General features: G+C 39.4%; 1 protein-coding gene across 2 annotated transcripts in view; it reads left to right on the top strand.

Annotated features, from left to right (window-relative positions):
• The window catches only part of Mcm5 (Minichromosome maintenance 5), a 127,060-nt gene that overhangs the window by 80,935 nt on the left and 22,519 nt on the right, over nucleotides 1-23,606 (top strand). For both annotated transcript variants that reach the window (XM_067772870.1, XM_067772871.1), the window contains exons 2-3: nucleotides 2,462-3,572; nucleotides 3,633-4,454. In XM_067772870.1, coding sequence (XP_067628971.1) covers nucleotides 2,462-3,572; nucleotides 3,633-4,454 — 1,933 coding nt within the window. The remainder of the gene's footprint in view (nucleotides 1-2,461; nucleotides 3,573-3,632; nucleotides 4,455-23,606) is intronic.

Genomic DNA, 23,606 nt, shown 5'->3' on the forward strand with positions numbered 1-23,606 from the left:
CTGCCAAAATACTGCTCTCAGAATTGCCACGGGCTGTCTTCTTATGTCCCCAGAACACCATCTACATAATGAGGCGAGAATACTCCCCATCAGGGAAAGAAACGAGATGCTGACCAAACAGTTCCTGTTGAATACCCAGAAACCTGGGCATCCCAACAGACATCTGATTGACGAGCCAGCACCGCCTAGGGGCTTAAGGAGTCATCTCTGTAAGCATTTTGAGGAAATACGGCATCTGAGAACACAGCCGTATGAAGCGAAAAAACACAAGCAGGTCCTTGGTGAACTTCACAAACAGGCGTCGGACCTTTATGCCGGGAATTGCCCGGTGAACCCAGTACTCAAAGTAAAGTATCCAAAACTTGCGGAAGAGGAACGCATACTCCCCAGGGAAACGCGTGTCACTCTGGCTCAACTTCGTTCTGGATACTGTAACAGGTTAAACTCTTACCTATCCAGAATCAACCCCGACATACAAAATGTATGCCCCGCTTGCAATGTGTCCCCACATGACACCAACCATCTCTTTAATTGTAATGTGGAACCAACGCCTCTAACACCCCTTTCCCTATGGTCCACCCCTGTTGAAACAGCAAGTTTCCTTGGACTCCCGTTAGAGGATGTTGATAACAGTTTGTGATCGGTCGCGTCTGTTAGGTGGGGCGAAGCACTGCTACAACAACAACAATAACTACATACAAAGCAATCAGCCAGCCGATTACGTGCTACGCGTCACCCATATGGTCGCCAAGCCTAAAAATTACCCACTGGAAGAAGCTACAGGTCTGCCAAAATACTGCTCTCAGAATTGCCACGGGCTGTCTTCTTATGTCCCCAGAACACCATCTGCATAATAAGGCGAGAATACTCCCCATCAGGGAGAGAAATGAGATGCTGACCAAACAGTTCCTGTTGAATACCCAGAAACCTGAGCATTCCAACAGACATCTGATTGATGAACCAGCACCGCCTGGGGTCTTAAGGAGTCATCTCCGTAAGCATTTTGAGTAAATACGGCACCTGAGAACCCAGCCGTATGAAGCAAAAAAACACAAGCAGGTCCTTGGTGAACTCCACAAACAGGCGTCGGACCTTTATGCCGGGAATTGCTCGGTGAATCCAGTACTCAAAGAAAAGTATCCAAAACTTGCGGAAGAGGCACGCATACTCCCCAGGGAAACGCGTGTCACTCTTGCTCAACTTCGTTCTGGATACTGTAACAGGTTAAACTCTTACCTATCCAGAATCAACCCCGACATACAAAATGTATGCCCCGCTTGCAATGTGTCCCCACATGACACCAACCATCTCTTTAATTGTAATGTGGAACCAAAGCCTCTAACACCCGTTTCCTTATGGTGCATCCCTGTTGAAACAGCAAGTTTCCTTGGACTCCCGTTAGAGGATACAATTTATGATCGGTCGCGGCTGTTAGGTGGGGCGAAGCACTGCTACAACAACAACAACAACAGGAACGCACTCTCCCTAGGGAAACACGAGTCACTCTAGCTCAACTTCGATCTGGATACTGTAACAGGTTAAACTCTTACCTATTCAGAATCAACCCCGACATACAAAACATATGCCCTGCTTGTAATGTGTCTCCACATGACACCAACCATCTCTTTGTGGGTATTGTGGAACCAACGCCTCTCCCCGCTTGTGTCAAGGGGTTGTGTAGCGCAACCCTCTCAAGGGGTTGCCAGCGCAATATATAGCTTCTCCAACCCAATTGTCAACCTCACCTAGCCGCGGGGAATTCTGTTTCATTAACAGACGAGGCTCTGGCGACCCCAAGCTCCTCATGGAATTAGGGGGTGGGAGGGGGGATGGCCTGACGGTTTAATTTGGTCATATAAATCGTTCCCGAAATGGTCGGGCTAGTACCTTAATGGTGCTTTGTTACCGGATCGTATCGGATCTATATCCGGCAAAGGACCATCTACATCGATAACACTCCACAAAGCCTTCGGGCATTGTCTTTATCGTTAATACAACAACATCAACAGCACCCCACTCACTATGGTCCACCCTTGTTAAAACAAGTTTCCTTCTACTGCCCTTAGATGACATTGATGACAATTTGTGATCGGTCGCACCTATTGGATGGGGCGAAGCACTGCTACAACAACAACAGGAAACCTGCCGCGGGTATATTCTAGGGCCCCTAACCCGCTGGGGGGACTGAAGTTATGTAATCATCTATTATGTATAGTACTCGTGACTATAAATGCTGCTTATGGGAATTCTTCGCACACTATAAATATTTCAAAACTTTCGGTTTTGGTTGGCTATTTACCACACAATATCTATATTTGTGAATGAGGAAAAAAGTAAAAAATGTACTATTTGCTCCGTACCACAGTAGAATGCTTCATGTATAGCTGGTCGTTTCATATATTTTACTTTTTGCTGATGCTATTCAGGCGGTTTATGATATATCCTTTGTTCCTTATTTCAGAGATACGTTGAAAAGAAATTATTTAAATGGGCGATATTTTCTGGAAGTTGAATTAGAGGACTTAACTGGATTCGATGAAGTTCTGGCGGATAAGCTGTGTAAACAACCAACTGAGCATTTGCAAATTTTCGAAGAAGCAGCCAGAGATTATGCAGATGAGATAACATCACCCCGGCCAGAGCAAGAAAGTCTGTTACATGATATTCAAATTCTTGTCACATCCAAAGCCAATCCAACGAATGTTCGAGATTTGAAGTCGGATAGCGTTTCAAAATTAGTTAAAATTGCTGGTATAATTGTATCAGCATCTGGTATAAAAGCAAAAGCAACCCGGATGTCAATTATGTGTCAATCTTGTAGCACAGTAATACCAAACTTAAAAGTTAACCCTGGTTTAGAGGGATTTGCTCTTCCGCGTAAATGTACATCTGAGCAAGCAGGTCGTCCTCAATGTCCTTTAGATCCTTTTTTCATAATGCCTGATAAATGCAAGTGTGTGGACTTTCAACTACTGAAATTGCAAGAGTTACCTGATTACGTGCCACAGGGCGAAATTCCCAGACATTTACAATTGTTTTGTGAAAGATCATTATGTGAACGTGTTGTGCCAGGCAATAGGGTTCTTATACAAGGTATATATTCAATTCGAAAAGTGGGTAAGCCATCTCGAAAAGATGGACGTGAGAAAGCTGTTGTGGGTGTTCGTGCGCCTTACATGCGCGTTGTGGGCATAACTGTAGATTCAGAGAGTTCTGGGGCAATCTCACGATATAGTAATATCACAACAGAAGAAGAAGAGATATTCCGCAGGATGGCTGCTTCGCCCGATATATATGAACGCTTATCAAAATCACTGGCACCGAGTATTTTTGGCTCAGAAGATATAAAAAAGGCAATAACTTGTATGCTATTTGGTGGTTCAAGAAAGCGATTACCGGATGGATTGAACAGGCGCGGTGATATCAACGTTTTACTTTTGGGCGATCCAGGTACAGCGAAGTCACAGCTGTTAAAGTTTGTTGAAAGAGTAGCTCCAATTGGGGTATACACATCTGGAAAAGGATCTAGTGCCGCAGGTTTGACAGCTTCAGTTATAAAGGATCCAGCTACAGTAAGTTGCCGTATTATTTTTATCCGATTTTGGTTTTAAAACTATTTTGATTTTCAACAGCGAAACTTTGTAATGGAGGGCGGAGCAATGGTACTTGCTGATGGTGGTGTTGTTTGTATTGATGAGTTTGATAAAATGCGCGAAGATGATCGTGTAGCAATACACGAAGCAATGGAACAGCAAACAATTTCAATAGCAAAGGCGGGAATCACAACAACTCTAAATTCTCGGTGTTCCGTACTAGCTGCTGCTAACTCTATATTTGGACGATGGGACGATACAAAAGGAGAAGAAAATATTGACTTCATGCCAACCATATTATCTCGGTTTGATATGATTTTTATTGTTAAAGATGTACATGATGAACAGCGAGACATCACAATGGCGAAGCACGTTATTAATGTCCATTTGTCATCAAATAAAAATACTCCTTTGGAACGGGCAGAGGGGGAAATTTCTCTTTCAACATTTAAAAAATATGTCCATTACTGTCGCACTCATTGTGGACCCCGCTTAAGCGAAGAAGCTGGTGAAAAGCTAAAAAGCCGATATGTTCTAATGCGAAGTGGAGCGGGACAACAAGAAAAATCTGCAGACAAGCGACTAAGTATACCAATTACTGTGCGTCAATTAGAAGCAATAATTCGTATATCAGAGTCTTTGGCTAAAATGCGACTTCTCCCTTTTGCAACCGATGAGCACGTTAACGAGTCCTTGAGGCTGTTCCAAGTTTCTACCCTAGAAGCTGCAACCACAGGCTCTTTGGCTGGAGTTGAGGGTTTCTCTACAGAAGAGGACCAAGAAATTTTAAACCGCATAGAAAAGCAATTAAAACGTCGATTCGCTATCGGCTCTCAAGTTTCTGAACAAAACGTCGTCCAGGTAAGTTCTTTGCTTATATAATATTTTAGCAAATTTTGGATTCCTGATGATTTTGCAGCTTCTGTTAACGTTCTTGATTTAGACTACTTTAGAGGTAGTACCTAAATAGTACAATTAACTCGTACTTCACTAATATCAAAAATCAAACTGATTGATAATTCCTCAGCTTGCGCTGCTTTTATACTCTCTGTTACCTCGGTAGCATATTTCTCCAAACGAACAACCTACTCGAACAGCTGCTTATTTATTTCTCGTTTATGTATCTGGTATGTACTTTTTTCTTCTAATTATATGCGTGTGTATGTGTGAGTAATAACTGCTGCTCTGAAGTGATGACAACATATGTGTATGTGAAATAATCTCTTCCCTCTTAGCTTCACTGTTTGTTGTTGTTGTAGCAATGCTTCGCCCCACCTAATAGCTGCGACCGATCACAAATTGTCATCAATATCCTCTAAGGGGAGTCCAAGGAAACTTGCTGTTTCATCAGGGGTGGCCCATAATGAAAGGGGTGTTAGAGGCCTTGGTTCCACATTACAATTAAAGAGATGGTTCGTGTCATGTGGGGACGCATTGCAAGCGGGGCATACATTTTGTATGTCGGGGTTGATTCTGGATATGTAAGAGTTTAACCTGTTACAGTATCCAGAACGAAGTTGAGCCATAGTAACTCGCGTTTCCCTGGGGAGTATGCGTTCCTCTTCAGCAAGTTTTGGGTACTGTTCTTTGAGTACTGGATTCACCGGGCAATTCCTGGCATAAAGGTCCGACGCCTGTTTGTGGAGTTCACCAAGGACCTGCTTGTGTTTTTTGCTTCATACGGCTGAGTTGTCAGGCGCCTTATTTCCTCAAAATGCTTACGAAGATGACTCCTTAAGTCCCTAGGCGGTGTTGGCTCATCCATCAGATGTCTGTTGGGATGCCCAGGTTTCTAAGTATTCAACAGGAACTGTTTGGTTAGCATCTCATTTCTCTCCCTGATGGGGAGTATTCTCGCCACATTATGTAGATGGTGTTCTGGGGACATAAGAAGACAGCCCGTGGCGGTTCTGAGAGCAGTATTTTGGCAGGCCTGTAGCTTATTCCAGTGAGTAATTTTTAGGCTTGGCGACCATATAAGGGACACGTAGCACGCAATCGGCTGGCCAATTGCTTTATATGTGGTAATGAGCATTTCTTTGTCTTTTCCCCAAATGCTACCAGCAAAGGATTTGAGCACCAAAATATAGATCCTGATCAAACGTCACACCCAAGATTTTGGAGTGTAGGACAGTCGGTAGCGTAGTGCCATCGACGTGGATGTTCAAAATAGTCGACAATTGGAACGTCCATGTTGTAAATAAGGTCGCGGAGGATTTAGTCGGTGATAATGCCAGGTTGCGCGAGGCGAAACAACTGTAGAGATCAGGGAGGTAGCCGCTTATTCTGTTGCAAAGCTCATCGATCTTTGGGCCTGTGGCCATTATTGTGCAGTCATCGGCGTAGGAAACGATAGTAACTCCTTCTGGTGGCGAAGGTAGTTTAGATATGTAGAAATTAAACAAAAGTGGGATAGGACACCACCCTGTGGCACCCCCTGTTTAATTCTTCTTGGTTTTGATGCTTCATTTCTAAATTGCGCCGATGCCTGCCGACCACCCAGATAATTTGCGGTCCACCTTTTAAGACAGAGGGGGAAGGATAAACCCTTCCAGGTCTTGCAGTAACGTGCCATGGTTGACCGTATAAAAAGTTTTGATAGGTCTAGCGCAAAGAGTACTGTTCTATGGTGGGGGTTTTGATTTAAACCGCAATTTATCTGGGTGCTGATGGCATTTAGCGCGGTGGTGGTGCTATGGAGTTTTCTGAAGACATGCTGATGGCAGGCTATCTGCAAATTTGCTTTGAAGTAGGGTGCAAAATGGCTTCAAGCGTCTTGGCTACTGGCGATAGGAGAGATATCGGGCGATATGACTCCTATGTTACCTCAGCAGGTCAGCGGGATCAGAATATACCCGCGGTAGGTATGCCAAGCTCCTCATGGAACTTGGGGGTGGGGAGGGAAATAATGGCCTGAAGGTTTAATGTGGCCACATAAATCGTTCCCGAGATGGTCGGGCTAGCACCTTAATGGTGCTGTGTTACCGGAGCGTACCGGACCCGTGTCCGGCAAAGCACCATCACATCGATAACACTCCCCAGAGCCTTCGGGGAGCAACCTTATCGCTACAACAACAACAACTCTCCTATGTTAGCTGGTTTCCCAGGCTTTAGTGGCGCGACCACCTTGACCATTTTCCATTTCTCCGGTATGACAAAGGTGGAAAGAGACAGGTTGAAGACATTTATTTATTTATTATTTAAAGTCGACGACAAGCTATGTTCGACTGAATAATATAAAAGATATATAAATATTAGGGTGGTCCTTATATGGGTAAAAAAAAATTTTGTTTTTATTTCTTTCGGGCACCGTTTCATTCGATTCTCTATCCCGAGAAACTAATTTTTCAGTAAAACAAAAAAAAATTCTAAAATATTTAGGGGTCGCTACCAGCGTTTGAACTTTTATAAAAATGTTAAGTATAAAATTTTATTTAGTATTATAAAGGATTCGCAAAAGTAACAATTTCAAAATAAAAATACTTTTAATAATTAAGCAGATAACCTATTATTAAGAAGAGTTGATTTTTTTGTATCTGGATATTTCTTTCTGTAATCTTTCACCAACAAAAGTAGATATTGCTTTTGCTCTTCATCATTTGTTAATAACTTATTATATTCTTCCATTAAAGCCACCACGTTCAGCTATATCATTTATTACCCGCATGGAATGAACGATTTTCTTCGCAGCTTCAAATTCTGGATCATCCTCCCAAGTTTGCACATCTTTTCTCAAAAACTGACACGATACGCCCATTATGTTGAAAAATCGTAAAGAGTTGCTGGTTACAAAATCTTCTATACCCATGTCAGAGATGTATTTGATGTTGATTTGTTTTCTTTTTGGACAGTCCTCTAAGCCTTCGACTCCCAGCGCATCCACCATTTTTTTCTTTTCTTGTATTGGAATTTGATCGTCAAAAAAAGCAAAAGACACTAGCTCTTCCGACAAATACCACAACTGCCCAAGTATTTTTTTCATGGCTACTTTGGCTACGGCTCATTTACAACTTCATACGATGCAAGGTCTTTTAATAACTGTAGATCGTTTCTTGGTGCGAAGGATCCTACAGGAGCCTCATACCAGTATTTAATATAAATAATAACTGTAAAAAGGCATATATCTTTCACTGCTGTTTCTTCCTGTTTCGTTAGCTTAAACTGGTCTTTAAATAGAAAAATCTTTAAACAATAGATAGATTTTGCCATCCATCTAGCACGGTGTAGCCCAGCAGGTCTTCTAAAAGAAACCCCTTTTTCAGGGACTCCTCCCAAATAAATTATAGTAAGGTTCAGCAACTCTTTATAATCATCTCGGGGTTGATATGCTAGGAGATGTTTTTGGGCAAAAGAAAGCATGTCTGCCGCAAAATTATTAATGATGTGTGATGAATTTGCGTCATTAATTACTGTGGTATATTCGTTTTGGTTGATTCTATGCCAGTTCTTCTTAAATCTTTTAAATAACTGAATATCAGGCCCGCTAGAGGGGCCCAAGGATTGTACCACTACCGCTTCTAATAAAATCTCCATTATGTGATGACGACAAGCCAGCCGAAGCATATCTTCCTCCATTTTTTGCTACAAAAGAATACAAGCACCATTTTTTAGGCCCGTATTAACAGATGTAGTGTCAAAACAAACACATTTAATTTTATCTGTTAAACTCCATGACTTTATTGTTTCGTGCACAGCTGTGCATATGCTGCGCCTGTTCCATGTTCAAGTTTTGGAACCCCCAGGAGCTGATCAATACCAACCCCAGATACCAAAATTGGTAACCGATCTACAGTTTATATCCTCAATAATTTTGCCATCCCAATGAATTGTAGGTGGTACGTCAGGTTTAAATTCTCTTTTAAGGGATTCCACCAGTGTTTTCCGATTTTTTATACGATTTCGACGTATTGAAGACCTATTCACATTAAACTCTGAAAGATTGACACCAACACTCTTTAAGGTAGATGACACGACCATAGTGGCTTTTCTATCACTTAATTTAGCAACATCGAGGCTAGCAGATAGGTCGCTACTGATTAAATTTTGACGAGCTCGTTTTTTTTGGGGGGGTTTGACTTCAACGTCTTCAACGTCTTGACTTCAATTTCGAAATCAGATCCAGACGATTCTTCGCTTGTGGTCGATAAAGAAAGTAGGACCTTTTCTGTCATAGCCGAGATGCTTTTATTTTCCTTTTCACGCAATTGTTGCATGTGTTCGGCTTTCTTTTTTATCTGATCACATTTCCTTATTTTTTTTTTATCTACAGAGCCAATTAAACCCGGTCGGTTTTGCTGTCGCTGTGCTAGTAAGAACTGTTTATCCTCTTCTATTGTCATAATAATCAAAGCTTCAGAATGCGCGATATCAAACAGATCTTCTAAGTTACGATGCCAGGATTGTTCCTTTTGTTGTAACTTCTTCGAACGTTTTTTTTTGTTTTTAGATTACGCCATTCATTGAAGAGTTTTTCTATTTTATTGATCACATGCTTTTTCAATCTTGTTGGTATACTGGCCTTTTCCCATAACTTTATGACTTCACATGCGGCAAGATTCGCAGAATCCCGAACATTTTTTTTTTTCTTCATTTTTGTAATAAAAGAATAAACGTAACACTTCGCCAAAAGAAGGCAACTTTGACTGATTGAGATTTGGTATTGATTGTCCGAAAAGCCAAATATTGGTTTTGTTTCTAGTTGATAGACTAGCTTTTTTACTTGTAGACGCCATGATAACTTATAACAGGCAACCCGTACACTTTAAAATACAGAAAAGTTACAACTAAATGCAAAGATTCAAGGCCAACTCGTGTTACTATTTAAAAAAAATTTTAGCTTACGGCCATGCAGCGCCTACTGGGTGCTCAATTTGAAAAATGTTTCAACAGCTTCACTTATAAAACACAAACCAATGTATAGAAAGGTGTGTGCAAAGCCAACTCGGGTTACAATTTAAAAAAAAATGTAGTTCACGGTCATGCAACGCCACCTAGTTTTTGAATTTAAAAACTTATTTTCACTTATAAACAAATCAAAGCATGCTACTATTTAGAAGTTCAAATTCGATGTTTTCAATAATAACATAAGTTCTTACTTTTTGATTTCAATATCAACTGAATATATACATTAGGGTGATTCAAATTAAAAAAAATTTGTTTTTTCGGTCTTACCCCCTGAAACTTTAGGCCTTGGAAAATATTAGCCTTGGAAAAAATTAGTGCTCTAACTTAACCATAAGGGGTGGCAATTTTTTTGAATCACTCTAATACATATACTAATAAAAGCATGCCTTTAGATAATATTACGGATTCATAGGTATTTTGTCTCTTCAAAAGTCGTTTTCCAAAACTTTGATGCATGGTAGCGACCTCTAAAATGCTTCTAAAACTAAAATAAAAAAATACGTATTAATTTTTTTTCTGAGGAGAATCATATGACAGGGTGCCCCGGCCATTTTTTTAAAGTTCAAAAACAAGGACCACCCTAATAAATATACAACTCAAAAGATAAAATTTAAGATATATCGAGATTTGTTATGGTTTCGCATCTTTAATGGATCAGCAAGGAAGGCAGTCGGCATGATCTTGTGGTGCACAGTGGCTAGTAGTGATGGACGATATGGCTATTTTGAGCTATCAGTGAAAATAGACATGGCTATTTTTGAATCACGGCTATTTTTTATAGCTATAGCGATCGCTTTATTTTAACAAGCGCTTCTATACTTGTGATGGACGATATGGCTATTTTGAGCTATCTGTGAAAATAGATATGGATATTTTTGAATCACGGCTATTTTTTATAGCTATAGCGATCGCTTTCTTTTAACAAGCGCTTCTATACAGAAGATATGATGGGCGATACAGCGATTTTGAGGTATCAATGAATATAGATATGGTTATTTTTTACAGCTATGGCGATAGCTTTCATTTATCCTTGATAAGCGAATCTGCAATTATTTGTATACTTGGATATAAAAAATGAATGTTTAAGTTTGTTTACCGGAGTAGATTGAATGTTATACATTAATTTAATTTAGTATACAGAATATATGAACCAAAATTGGAATAAAAAGACAAAAATATGTAACTTTTATTGTAAACTGATGTAATGTAAAATTCTAATTTTCTGAGATGTTATGATATATGTATATTATTAACTGGCTTACGATAATATGTTCAGTCTCGTATTACACTCAATGAGATGAAACTAGCTGAAATAGATGTCTATGCATCTTTGTTTTATAAATTTTGCTAATTGAAAATGCTTTGATTTTTAAATGTAAGATGAATCAACCCGAAATAAATCGGTATATGTAACACCATAAAAACATGATTTATTTACTATATTATTATACTACACCGATGTATTCAGAAATACTCCGTATGAATTTATTCTGAAAGTTGTATTTAGCTGCATAATATTTGTATAGTAAAGTGAATCAATTTTTAATGAAAAATATAGCAAATTCTTCAAACTATTATAAAAATATTCTTTAGAAGAAAATTAGCCACCGACTTCAGTGCCCTAGAAATTAGCCAGAGAATTCATTGTATATGACAAACCATATGACAAAGCTTGAATTGCATTATCCCAAAAAAACTTAAATGTTGAGTTAATCTGTTTACAATAAGACGAGTGTTATATGTCTCTATAATTCTTTTATTTTTCCATCAAAAACACAAATTTTATACAACTGTTAACGGCTAAAGCCTAGAAGTATTAACTTATGAATAACACATGCATTAGTTTCATGTCCGAATCAGTTTTAGCAAGCGTAAAATATGCTATTGTTTTGTTGTTTAGGCCAACGTCCCACCTTATTTCTATACCCTCCTGTGTTTGCGATTCTTTTAAATTTTTATCGTATTCTGTTTCTAGGCTCACAAGTGGACCAAAAACTTTCTCGTATTGATAACCATCTTCATAACGCAATAGCACTTGTGATGGTTCAGTATCTAAACCTTCTCTAAATCCTGAAATGTTGCATCAATATTTTCCTTCCATAATTCCTCTAATTTGTTTATTTGTGCTGCTGATATTTGTCATGCACACCACTGCTCTTGCTCGGTAGGCACCTTAACCAACCACGGCAAAAATGAACGGTCAGTTATAAGTGGCTTCCACTGTTCTTGATCCCAATTCATATTTTTCAAAGTTTGGCGCTGGACATGGTTGACTAAAATTTAAATTTTTTCGTTTAAATACACCTTTTAATATTTACTCCATTTTCAGCTTACCGGCATAACAACACTACAATAGATTCCTGTGCTGGAATGAATCCTAATACCAATACATTTCGTACTCCACACGAGTAACATTTTTAGTATTGTTTCTCCAAGGGGACGTTCAGAATGTAGGGTGACTTCCCTATGTTTAGCCCTCACCGAAAGATAAACAATTTGGGATCCAGATGTGCTTCCACGCCCATTGCAAAACCATTTTTGCAAGTCATGGCTAGTCATGTCGGCTGGGTTGGGTTCTTGCCATCCTTGCTGTCCTGCGCCATGTTATGGATACGCATTTTCGGTGGAAGCAGTAAGGAAGGCGGTCGGCATGATGTTGTGGTGCATAGTGGCTAGTCATTGTCGGCTGGGGCGGGTCCTTGCCAACCTTACTGTTCCTGCTCCATAAACAGAAAAAAAAGTCGTATCATGCCTATCAAAACTAACAGCTGTCAAATTCAAAACAAACCGACAGAAGCGCAGAGACGACTCAAAACGCTTATAATTCAAAATAAAACAACATCCGGCCGAACCGGATGTCACGGACAGACCGTTAACATTCAAAAATTTTAATTCAAAAAGATAACCGCAAAAAAATTTACCGAACCGGACATGGCCGGTTACCAACGCTGAAAATCAAAATCAAAAAAAAAACGCTGAAAAATTAAAAGAAAACAAAAAGGCCGAATATACATAGGGGCGCCGCGGGTGTTGGTGCGACGCCCGGTGCTTTAACCCACCCTCAAAATCCATTGTCACCGACGCACCTGAATTTTCGGTGACCCCTTACCTGCATTCCCTAAGTGCCTTCTAATTAAGTAAGGGGCCAGCATTCCCATTTTAAATACAATTTTATTAACAATTCATTTTCTTAAAGGAAAACCAATACTACAATTTCTGTCTGTTTTGCTTAATTAATATAACCCGCTAATGGAAGCAATTCTTAGGTTTCTACATATAAAATTTTTGTAAGAGGGAAACGTTAAACAAAAGAAATCTAAGCTTTTAATAAGAAACGCTCTCTGTTTTCGCGGATTTAGCTATAAATGTACTATGTTTTCAAACAATTGCAATTGTTGTAAAACTTCTACAGTATTCTTGAGAATGTTCAACGCATTTTGGCTGCGTCTGGGCAAAAAAAAAGTTATTTGTATGTTTTCAATGCGTCTAATTGTTTCATTTAATTCTTTTATACGCATTGTATATAATATAATTGTATATAAAAAAAATTATGTAATAAGAACTATATTGAAAACTTGTATGTAGATTAGAATGTGCCTCATATCATACATATACATAAATATATATTGCAGTTGTGTTATCATATGCTTATTCGTTTATTTTAGCCCATCACATCACATTATGTTGTAAGTTTTTAAAACCTGGGTTTTATTTTTTTTTTGAAATTCATAGTTTTATCTTTAATTTTGTGTACTCTTGTTGAGCGATAAGAAATTTAATAGGTGAACTGAATTTGAAAACTTATAATAAAAACTTTAATTTTAAAATATTAGAAAAAAATTTAAAAAATTTAAGAAATGAGCAAATTTGAGAAATTAAACAATATAAATTTAAGGAATTCCGGTTTGTTTAAAATCTAGCTTCGTTTCTAATTCTCCTATGTTTAACACATAGTTTACCAATACATCTTAATACATATGTACATATATGCATAAAAAAAAACTAATATAATTCCTTTGCAAGATTTAGCTTGTCGCTAATTTGCAATATTTGTTATGGTAATTTCGCTTATTTAATTTCAATGTAAAACCCTGAAGAATGCGATTTATCACTATTTTCGAAAACATTGAATACTAAGCCAAAGTTTAGCTTTGTTAAATTATTTAATTTTTCTTTTCTTTTCAAATTGGCGTATACAAATACAAAAGCATAGTAGTATACAGAGAAAAATATACCTAAATAGAATTTGCATTGAATCATTTTTCAGAAATTTTGCTTAAAAATTGCAACCCATTTTTTTTCGAGTTTACATGCAAGTGAATATTTGTAGAAAGTTTATTTTAATTTCATAATCGTTAGTGCTGCCATATTATAAATATGACACATTACAAATAATAATTACTGGTGTCGTATATGGATTGAATACATATAATAGCAAGTATGGGCGCGTATATGTCTAAATACATTTATGTGCACGTCCTTGGAATGTTGTAATGTGAAAGCTATCACCTCCAACCGATTTATACTCGCTCTCTCTTTTGATTTGTTTAGGAAAAATTTTTCTCTGCTTTGGCTTTAGTGAGGACATATTAGAATTTTCGGTTTCAGTTTACTGGAAACCAATTTGAATAGGTGCCAATGAATGCATTACAATTAGGACAATAATGGTTTGCCTTCTGACAGGACTTCATACAATAGGGTACATAAACGCACGACCCACAAACAAAAAGGCAAAGTATCAGCGCCCAAAGATGCGTACGCGTTTTAAAGCAAAAAAAAAAACGGACTCACCCAGTAGGCCGGTACCTACTAACCCGGCAAAAGACCGTCCGGCGGCATCCGCTGGTGTACCTCTGTGTTGTTGCAGGTTAGGCGTTGTTGCCGCTATTATGGTTCTTGCTGGTGCCTGGTAAGCCTGGGGATAGCTTCTGCAATGATTTAGTACAAAAATTAACCAAGTTCCAACATTCGAAGGGTGAAAATATTCGAAATGGCGCGAGATGCGCTTGTTTGTATGTATACGCTGGTATTTGTTCGTTGTTTTGTGAGCAATTACGCTGTATTATGCATATAAGTATATGCACCGATTTTCCAATAGGCAGTTCTCCACCTATTTAATGGTCGCACTCACACTTCCTTCATCCCGATGTTTCCTCTTATTCTATAAATGCCCAGAGTCACTTGAATCACTCGTATTTGCGTATAATTTTGACGCTAACATAATTACGGACATATATATTATGTACATGGAGGCAGCGAAATGAAGTTTTATGACTTTTGTATTTCACTTTTTGAGCATTTCCATCAATACATTTTTGTCTTGCCGGTATATCTTACGTTGTTAGCAGAAATAAGCCTGTGCTCAGGTTTTCTACGATGAACGAATGAATTTTCGTCTGACCTTTTTCGTCAGCGTGCCAACCAAAGAATAGAGTTCTCGATCTCCCGGAAACTCGTGTTTTTTTTTCTAGCGATCGCCGATATCTTTTTTTCCGATACTTTTCCATCGCAACTTTTAGGTCCCATCCCCAGCAACTATACCGTTCCAATGAGAACGCTCCCAAGTGGACCGTAACCGTAGACCATAACAGCAGACCGTAACAGCCATAAACAGAAAAAAAGGTCATATCATGCCTCCTTAAAAAAAACTGACAAAAAGCGCAGAACTAATTCAAAACGCTCATAATTTCAAAATAAAACGGCATCCGGTTGAACCGGATGCCACGGACAGACCGTTAAATTCACTTCAGAATTTAAAATTCAAAAAAGAAATTCAAAAAAAATCTTACGCACAAAAAAAAATTTACCGAACCGGAAATGACCGGTTACCAAACGCTGAAACAAAAGGAAACTAAAAAAAAAACGGTTGAAAATTAAAATAAAAAGGCCGAATATACATAGGGGGTGCCGCGGGTGTTGTTGCGACGCTCGGTGCTTATTCCCACCCTCAAATCCATGGCCACCGACGCACCTAATTTTTCAGTGGCCCCTTACCTGACCCTACCTAGTGCCTTCTAAATAAATGGACACATCAGCATTCCCATTTTAATTACAATTTTTATTTATAATTCATTATTTAAAATCCTTTCAGGAAAACCTTATTAGAATTCAGTATCCAGCTTCAGCAATTGCCTGTTAACCCTAAGAAAATTAAAGCTAAATTCCGGACATATGCGTGTGTACTTTTAGTTATGTATGTATATGCTTATGTTTGAATATATTCAATTAGTATATATGGGGTATTCCATCCCATTTCGACCAATTTTGAACCCGACCCCTTTAGAATTGGCTGAAAGTTTTTCTTCTTTTTCTAGCTTACGAAAGACGTTTTTCAGAATTTTTTCAATTTTTTTCATCCAACTCAAAAAAAGTTATGAATTTAAAAAAAAACACCGTTTTTGTTTTCAAAATGCTATAGCTTTTTCAAAAATTGGCCGTTTGGGATCTTTTTTTTTTTTAAATTTGTTTTTAAATGTACTTTTCGGAAAAAATACAAAAAAATTTTTAAAGTTTTTTTTTTGTAATTTTTCAGTTTTTCGAGATTTTTCGAATTTCGCCAATTCATAACTTTTTTTGAGTTGGATGAAAAAATTCTGAAAAAAGTCTTTCGTAAGCTAGAAAAAGAAGAAAAACTTTCAGCCAATTCTAAAGGGGTCGAAATGGGATGGAATACCCCATATGCATGTAGGTATATGTCATGGCATATATATGTGCATTTCTAGGTATGTATTTGCTTATACATAACCATGTTCAATATAAGTATATATGCATATATGTATATGTCATTGTATATGACGGGGTATTTCTAAGTAGGTAAATGCTTACATATATATATATATATATCTGTACTCGATGTAAGTATATATGTATGAATGTATTTATCATTATTTATAAGGGTGTATTTCTAAGAATTTATATGTTTATACACCTATGTAGTTATATTTGTAAGGGTAAAATCCCCCAAATTAGCTTTTTAAAAATCATCTGGCAACATTGCAACATCGTTGCTCACAATAATATTTAATTGTGAATACCATAAATTGAAAGATTAAAAGATTGTATATACGTTAGCCATTCAGCTGATGAAATATAGTATGTAAGAGTGAACAAGGTATATGTGTGGGGTGAAACATGAAAAATGACTGGCAATGATGGCTCGGCATTTTCATGTTTCACCGCCATCAATATAAATTTGCCAGACATAAAGTTCGGTCGTGATATTTGAGACTTGCATATTAAATAAAAAGTATAACTAAATTAAAAAACAAGAGTTTTCGGTCTACCACCATTCGGGTTACTAATTTTGGGAATCTATATAAAGGCAGACCTATGGAGGCGGCGTCCTTCACGACGACAGCGGGCGGCCATCAACTTGGCGAAAAGTGTTCAACACTAACCTCCAAGAGTTCACATGGCGACCGTGAGGCTGGAGCCTCGGTCATTTTTAAATTTGGCAGCGACGGTGAGTAGAGTGGAGTGAAAATTTGGAAAGTGGTGGTGCAGTAAAAAAAAAACAAATTGTAAGATTTATATGAATTATTTCAGGCTTGGCTGATCCATTTATTTTGGTGCAAATGAAAGAATTCAATTCACCATTCTGCCCAACGTTTCGCTGACAAATTTCAGCATCATCAGGGGCAACTCTGTTTATTTTTAAAAAACAAAAGACATATATCAATTATACATTCGCACAAACAGAAGAAATAAATGCACTTGAATTTTCGCAATACTCACTGCAATATTAAACAATTATATTAGAGCTTAAAACTAGTACCATCAGTACCACTTCTTGTGGTAGTCTTGTCTAAACTAAATTGCTGTTCATTTTCTTATGCATAACAAGTAAGCTGAAGCTATATTATCGGTGCCCTCTTTTTTGTTTATCGTCTCCTCCCTTCTTTGTAATATTCTTAGACTCTCTAATGTGTATCGCGTTATTTCTCTCTTTTCTTTGTCGATGATTCTGGTGTTGGTAAAGTCAGCTGCGTGGCCACTACTTAAAATGTGTTGACCTAAGGCTGTGCTTTGTTTTTGCTTCTTTATATCCGATTCATGTTCGGCTAAGCGGACGCCTAATGCTCTTTTTGTTGTTCCGATATACACTTTATCACAGCGTTCGTCGTCGTTGCCTTTGCATTTTATTTCATAAACAACGTTGCTTTGTAGTTGTTTTTCTATTGGGCTTTTCATTTTCGTGTAAATGCTGGATATTGTTGCATTCGATTTGTATGCAAGCGTAATATTTTGTTGCTTTAATATTTTCTGATCAAAGTTCTCGCTGAGTTTTGGTATGTATGTGACGCTATAATATTTTTTTGACGCATTAGAAGTTTCTGGGTTTTGTTTCTTCGTTTTCTGTTCTCCTGTTATTATTTTCTCTTGTGTGATCAGTTCGCGTATCAATTGCACTGGGTAGTTGTTGCTTTTTAATATGTTGTATATTTTTTCTATGTTAGCTTCGTGGAATTTTCTATGGCTTATTGTCAATATTTTACTAATTAAATTTTTCGCTGTGTTGATTTTATATTTCCTAGGTTGGGAAGAGAAATAGTTGATCAGACGTCCAGAGGAGGTGGGTTTAGAGTACCAGTTCAGAATTATATTGTTTTCGTCTCTATGTATACGGACATCAATAAAGGGGATGCTTTCGTTTTCCTCCATTTCTATTGTAAACTTGAGTTTTGGATGATATTTGTTAAGTGTCTCTAGAATCTTGTTCGTGTCGCTTCGTTTTGTTATTGCAAAAATGTCTACATATTTGTTGATAAATTTGATGTCAATATTGTAGTGTTGTTTCAGCTCCGAGATGGTGTTGTCAAGTAGTTCGTCCATAACAATGTCCGCAATGGTTGGGGAGAGGGGATTGCCCATTGGCATTCCAAATGTTTGGAAGTATAATTTGTTATTGCACTTAAAATAATTGTTGTCTTTGAGACAAAAGTCCAGGATTTCTTGAAATCTTTTCTTTGTGATTTTTGTTGTTTCTTGTATTCTGTCCCATTTGTTCATTATAATCTTGGTTGCAAGCATTGTCGATATAAATGTGAACAGGGAAATGACATCGAATGAGACTAACACTTCATCATCGGACAAACATATATTAGTTAGTCTATCTTTCAATTCATATGCATTTTTCACATTAAATCTTTCTGAAATAAGTGGCTTGAGAATTTCTCCAACATATTTTGACAAATTGTAACAGGAGACCAGGACAGACGAGGCAATGGGACGTAAAGGAACTTGAGGTTTATGAACTTTTGGTAGTCCATAAAGCCTTGGCGCGATGGCTGCTGTGCATGTGAGAAGTTGTTTTTCTCTTCTCGTTATGTGTTGTGCTTTGTAAAGCTCATCTACTATTTTATTGTTTTTTCTCTGTAGAGTGTTCGTTGGGTCTACCCGTATGGTTTTGTATGTGTTTTTGTCTTCTAGTAATTCGTTCATCTTGTTTGTGTATTCCGATTCGTACATTGCTACCGTTTTGTTGCCTTTATCACTGTTATGACAATGTTTTTGTGGGATTTCAAAAACTCCTTTGTGTGGGCGAATGATGCTAAAAAGAATTTTTCCGCAGCGTTGTGTTTTATGTTTCTTTTAAAGAGTGTTATTCTGTACTTAGCATATTTCTTGCCGATTCTTTCTCTTTTTCGTCTTTTATACCTGTGATAACTTGCTCCATTTCAGCTATAGTATGTATTGGTGAGAAACTTGTTTTTTTTGTTGATAGTGTGAATTTTCTACCAAGAGAGGGTACCCACCTGACTTCATCGGGAAAGTCGACGGTTGTTTTGTTAACAAACCAATTGTTGTTCTTGTGTATCCCTAACTTCTGCATCTGTTCGTATTTAAGTCTCTCTATTTTTGTCATGGGTTGATCGTTTTTCGTTGGCTTTGTTTTGACTTTGGAGGTTCTGTTGCTTGGTGAACGCGTCTACCTCGGAGTTTGTTAAAGATGCTTTCAGTTGTTGTAGTGCATGGTACAGGAGGGTTTCGCTTAAAAGACCTAAAGCACCCTGAGAACCTCCAGTGACAGGGCGAGTAGATGCCGCCCTGAATTAAGCATCCGCAGCCTAGTACGGGGTTGCTTCGAGGGAATACCTACCCAAGATAGGGAGGCAACTATACGACGTGGGATACACACTCAGGAAGGTAAAGAGGTAAATTATTTGTAAATTTAAGGTGATTGTCACATTAAGACTGAGCCCAGTAAGGTCTTAATTAAGGTATACTGGAATCAACGACTGGGATATGTTTGTTAAGGGCTGGCGAATGTGGCATTCGGAAATCTCAGTACACGGCTTGACATACCGTCGAAATGACTTTCCGGTTAATGTCCCATTCGTCTCCGTCCCGTTAAAACTTTGGCAGGCCTTGGGGTACGTTCAAAGTCCGTCATCATTAAGTTGGTGGTGCAGGTTCGGTTGAGATCCTCCCGATTAATACTGATCTGGCTCTGAACGCAGTCTTCATGAGGGACTGCGTCAACCTTCACGTGGCCTCCCTGTCTTCGCATAGACAACCACGGGATCTATATAGGTAACTGCACACTCGGACCAAGATAGCGGCCTCAAGTGGGGACCCAATTAAATAAATGATGAGCAACAACAATACTAAAATAAAAAACCAAACACAGGAGAATGAAATGGCGTTCAATCCATTTGTAGGAAGGAAGCTAGCTCGCTCTCCAGAAAGGCGTGGCCCATCGGCTGGGGGCCTTAACATTTCGTCGCAAGTGGTAACGAAACCCAAAGGAGCGGAGGCCGAAAGCAAGCAAGGAGCGTTGTCGCCGGGTGCTACACCGAAGCTTTGCAAAAAGAACTCCGACAGCAAGGCTCAAACGGGCACACCATTATTAAGTGAGCTAATTAAGCAGGCGTCAGCTGCGTTAAATCAGCAAAACCCCCCTGGAGAAAAAAAGATGACCAAGCTGGGCAAGGCGATTGAGGACTTGATGCAGTTCTTCATAGGGCGTAATAATATACACGCGGAAATCAAGCGCTTGGCCTCCGTAATAAAAGTGCTGTACATCGAGTCGGCCCTAGAGGTAAAGAATTTAGAACATAAATTGCGTGCAAGCGAATGCGCCAAGGATAGAAGTCCATCACCCCCAGGAAAGCGACCGAGGAATAATTCGTACTCGACCAAGGAGAACAACGTGGTAAAACCCACTACTACACTAAAAGATGTCTTACCAGGGCACGTAGGTGGTCACAAACGACGGCAAGAAACGCAAGAGAAGATGGAGCGGAAAGAGGAAACTGCAGCCCAAAAGACGGGAGTAGCAGTTAGCCAAAAAGAAGAGCAAGAAAAAATCACTTAAGGCTAGGCCGGATGCAATCATCATTTCCAAGGCGGCGGATGCGACGTACGCCGACATATTGCGTAATGTGAGAAGATGCGACGAATTAAAATCCCTGGGTGATGACGTCAAAACGATTAGAAGAACGGCGAAAGGAGAGCTGTGACTAGAGCTGAAAAAATCGCAAGATGGGAAAACAAGCGCGTACCAAGCAGAAATTGAAGCGGTACTAAAGGACTCGGCTAAAGTTATAACAAAGTCCCAAATGGTCACGCTACAGTGCAGAGATCTCGATGAGATTACTACGCCCGAGGAGATTTGCAACGCCCTCTACCAGCAATGCAACATCAAACTTCCAGATGTGGCTGCCATAAGCATACGTACAGGTTACAGTGGCACGAAGTCGGCACTTATAAGCCTTACAGCGGATGATGCCAAGGCGGTTCTTAATACGCAAAGAATCCGGGTAGGATGGGTTTCCTGCCGAATTAGAGAGCTCAAGCAAGAAAAACGCTGTTATAGGTGCTGGGGCTACGGGCATATAGCTCAGAAATGTAAGGAGACTGTAGATAGGTCTAGCCTATGCAGGAAATGCGGCCAGGAAGGTCATAAGGCTGCAAGTTGCGAAAATGCACCGAAATGCGCGCTATGTGGGGGACAACATTCAGCAGGCAGTTTTAAATGCCCACAACGAGGGGGCAGCAAAATTACTGTCTCATGAGGGTATTGCAGCTCAATTTAAACCATTGCGAGGCAGCCCAAGAGCTATTATCCCAAACAGTCTATGAAGGAGGATATGACATAGTGGTACTCTCTGAACAACACAAAAATCGCCAGGAGCAGGGTTGGCTCTCAGATTCAGCAGGGAAAGCCTCAATTTGTGCACCAGGGAAATTTTTCCCACAGGAAATTATGACGCCAACGGCAGCAGGATTCACGTGGGCAAAAATCAACGGTATATACGTCTTCAGTTGCTATGCCCCTCCGAGCATGACCATCGCCGAGTTTGAAGACATGATATACGGGATCACCATTGAAGCACGAGGTAAACACCCGCTTTTAGTGTGTGGAGACTTCAATGCATGGTCATCTGTGTGGGGAAGTAGACGAACCAACGAAAGAGGGAGAGTTCTCCTCGAAAGCCCTACTTCTTTGAGGCTAGAACTCCTAAATGAACCAGGGATATATACCTTCGATACAGGTACCAGACGATCCATTATAGATCTCACCTTCGCTAGCGGCGAAATAGCAAGACGAGCAAAATGGTCCATAAGGAACGTCTACACACACAGCGACCATAAAGCTATTAGCGTAGAGCTGCTCCAAACTCCACGAACGGTAGCAGCAAAACTTCGACAAAGTAGGAAATGGAAACAGCAGCTTTTCGACCCACAAATATTTGACATTATCTGGAAGGACGCCATAGTACGAGAATCGCATGCGGAAGACCAGTCGGTTCAAATCACTAAGTTGCTATGTATGGCATGTGATGCTGCCATGCCCAGAAGTCACGGAAAAGCACAGCGCACTCCGGTATATTGGTGGAATGACGAAATTGCGGAAGAGCGTAGAAAATGCCACAAAGCACGAAGAATAGCGCAGAGGGCACGCTAATCACCACGATATGCAGAGCTACACAGCACCTATGTCGCACAAAGAAAGGCACTTAAAAATGCCATAAAAAAGAGCAAGAAGTTATGCTTTAGGGAACTGCTGGATAATGTCGACCTAGATCCTTGGGGATCAGCCTACAGAACTGTGATGGCCAAAGTTAAAGGACCGATATCACAGCAACCTACGTGCCCGATACTGATGAATATTATTGTTGAAACACTTTTCCCGGCGCAAGATCGCTGGACTTATCCAAGCGAGGATCTAGAAAGTACGGAAATTCCGCAAATTACAGAGCAAGAGGTGCTGGACGCTGCAAAAAGAGTTGCTGATAAAAAATCCCCAGGACCCGACGAAGTACCAAACATAGCCCTTAAAGCCGCGATTACAACTAGGGCTACATTATTTACTGATCTTTTTAATGCCTGTATGCAAGAAGGCGTGTTCCCTCGCCCGTGGAAACGACAAAGACTTGTCCTATTGCTGAAACGTGGTAAACAGCCGGACCAACCATCCTCATATAGGCCACGTTGTATGCTGGACTCCCTAGGGAAGATCTTCGAGCGTATAATTAGTGAGCGCCTACAGCTGACTCTAGAAAGACCAGGTGGCTTATCGAATAGTCAATATGGATTTCGCAAATCAAGATCCACCGTAGATGCAATACAAACAGTCGTCAATATAGCTAGAGAAGCTATCTTTGGAGGCCAAAATAAAAGGAAGTTCTGTGCACTGATTATGTTGGACATCAAGAATGCTTTTAACACTGCGAACTGGATGCAGATAATGGCAGCGCTGCAAAGCTTCGCCACTCCAGCTTACGCAGAATTATAGGTAGCTATCTTGAAGACAGAGTACTTCTTTTTGACACGGCTCAAGGAGCAAAAGAGTCCAAAATCACAGGAGGCGTCCCACAGGGATCTGTTCTCGGTCCAACGCTAACTTTCAAAGAGCACTTCAGAGCGGTGGGGGAGAAAATTACCAAAGTTAATGGATCACTTATGCGAATAATGCCTAACATTGGTGGTCCGAGCGAAGCTATACGTCAGCTATTGTCCACAGTAACCAGCTCAATAATACTATACGCAGCACCAGTGTGGTATGGATCTAAACAGACCCATCAAAAATATATATTAGCAGCGTACCGACTTGCTTCTTTAAGAATAGCAAGTGCTTATCGGACGGTGTCCGACGACGCGATC

This window comes from Eurosta solidaginis, chromosome 3 (assembly GCF_040869045.1).
Source record: "Eurosta solidaginis isolate ZX-2024a chromosome 3, ASM4086904v1, whole genome shotgun sequence".
NCBI lineage: Eukaryota > Metazoa > Arthropoda > Insecta > Diptera > Tephritidae > Eurosta > Eurosta solidaginis.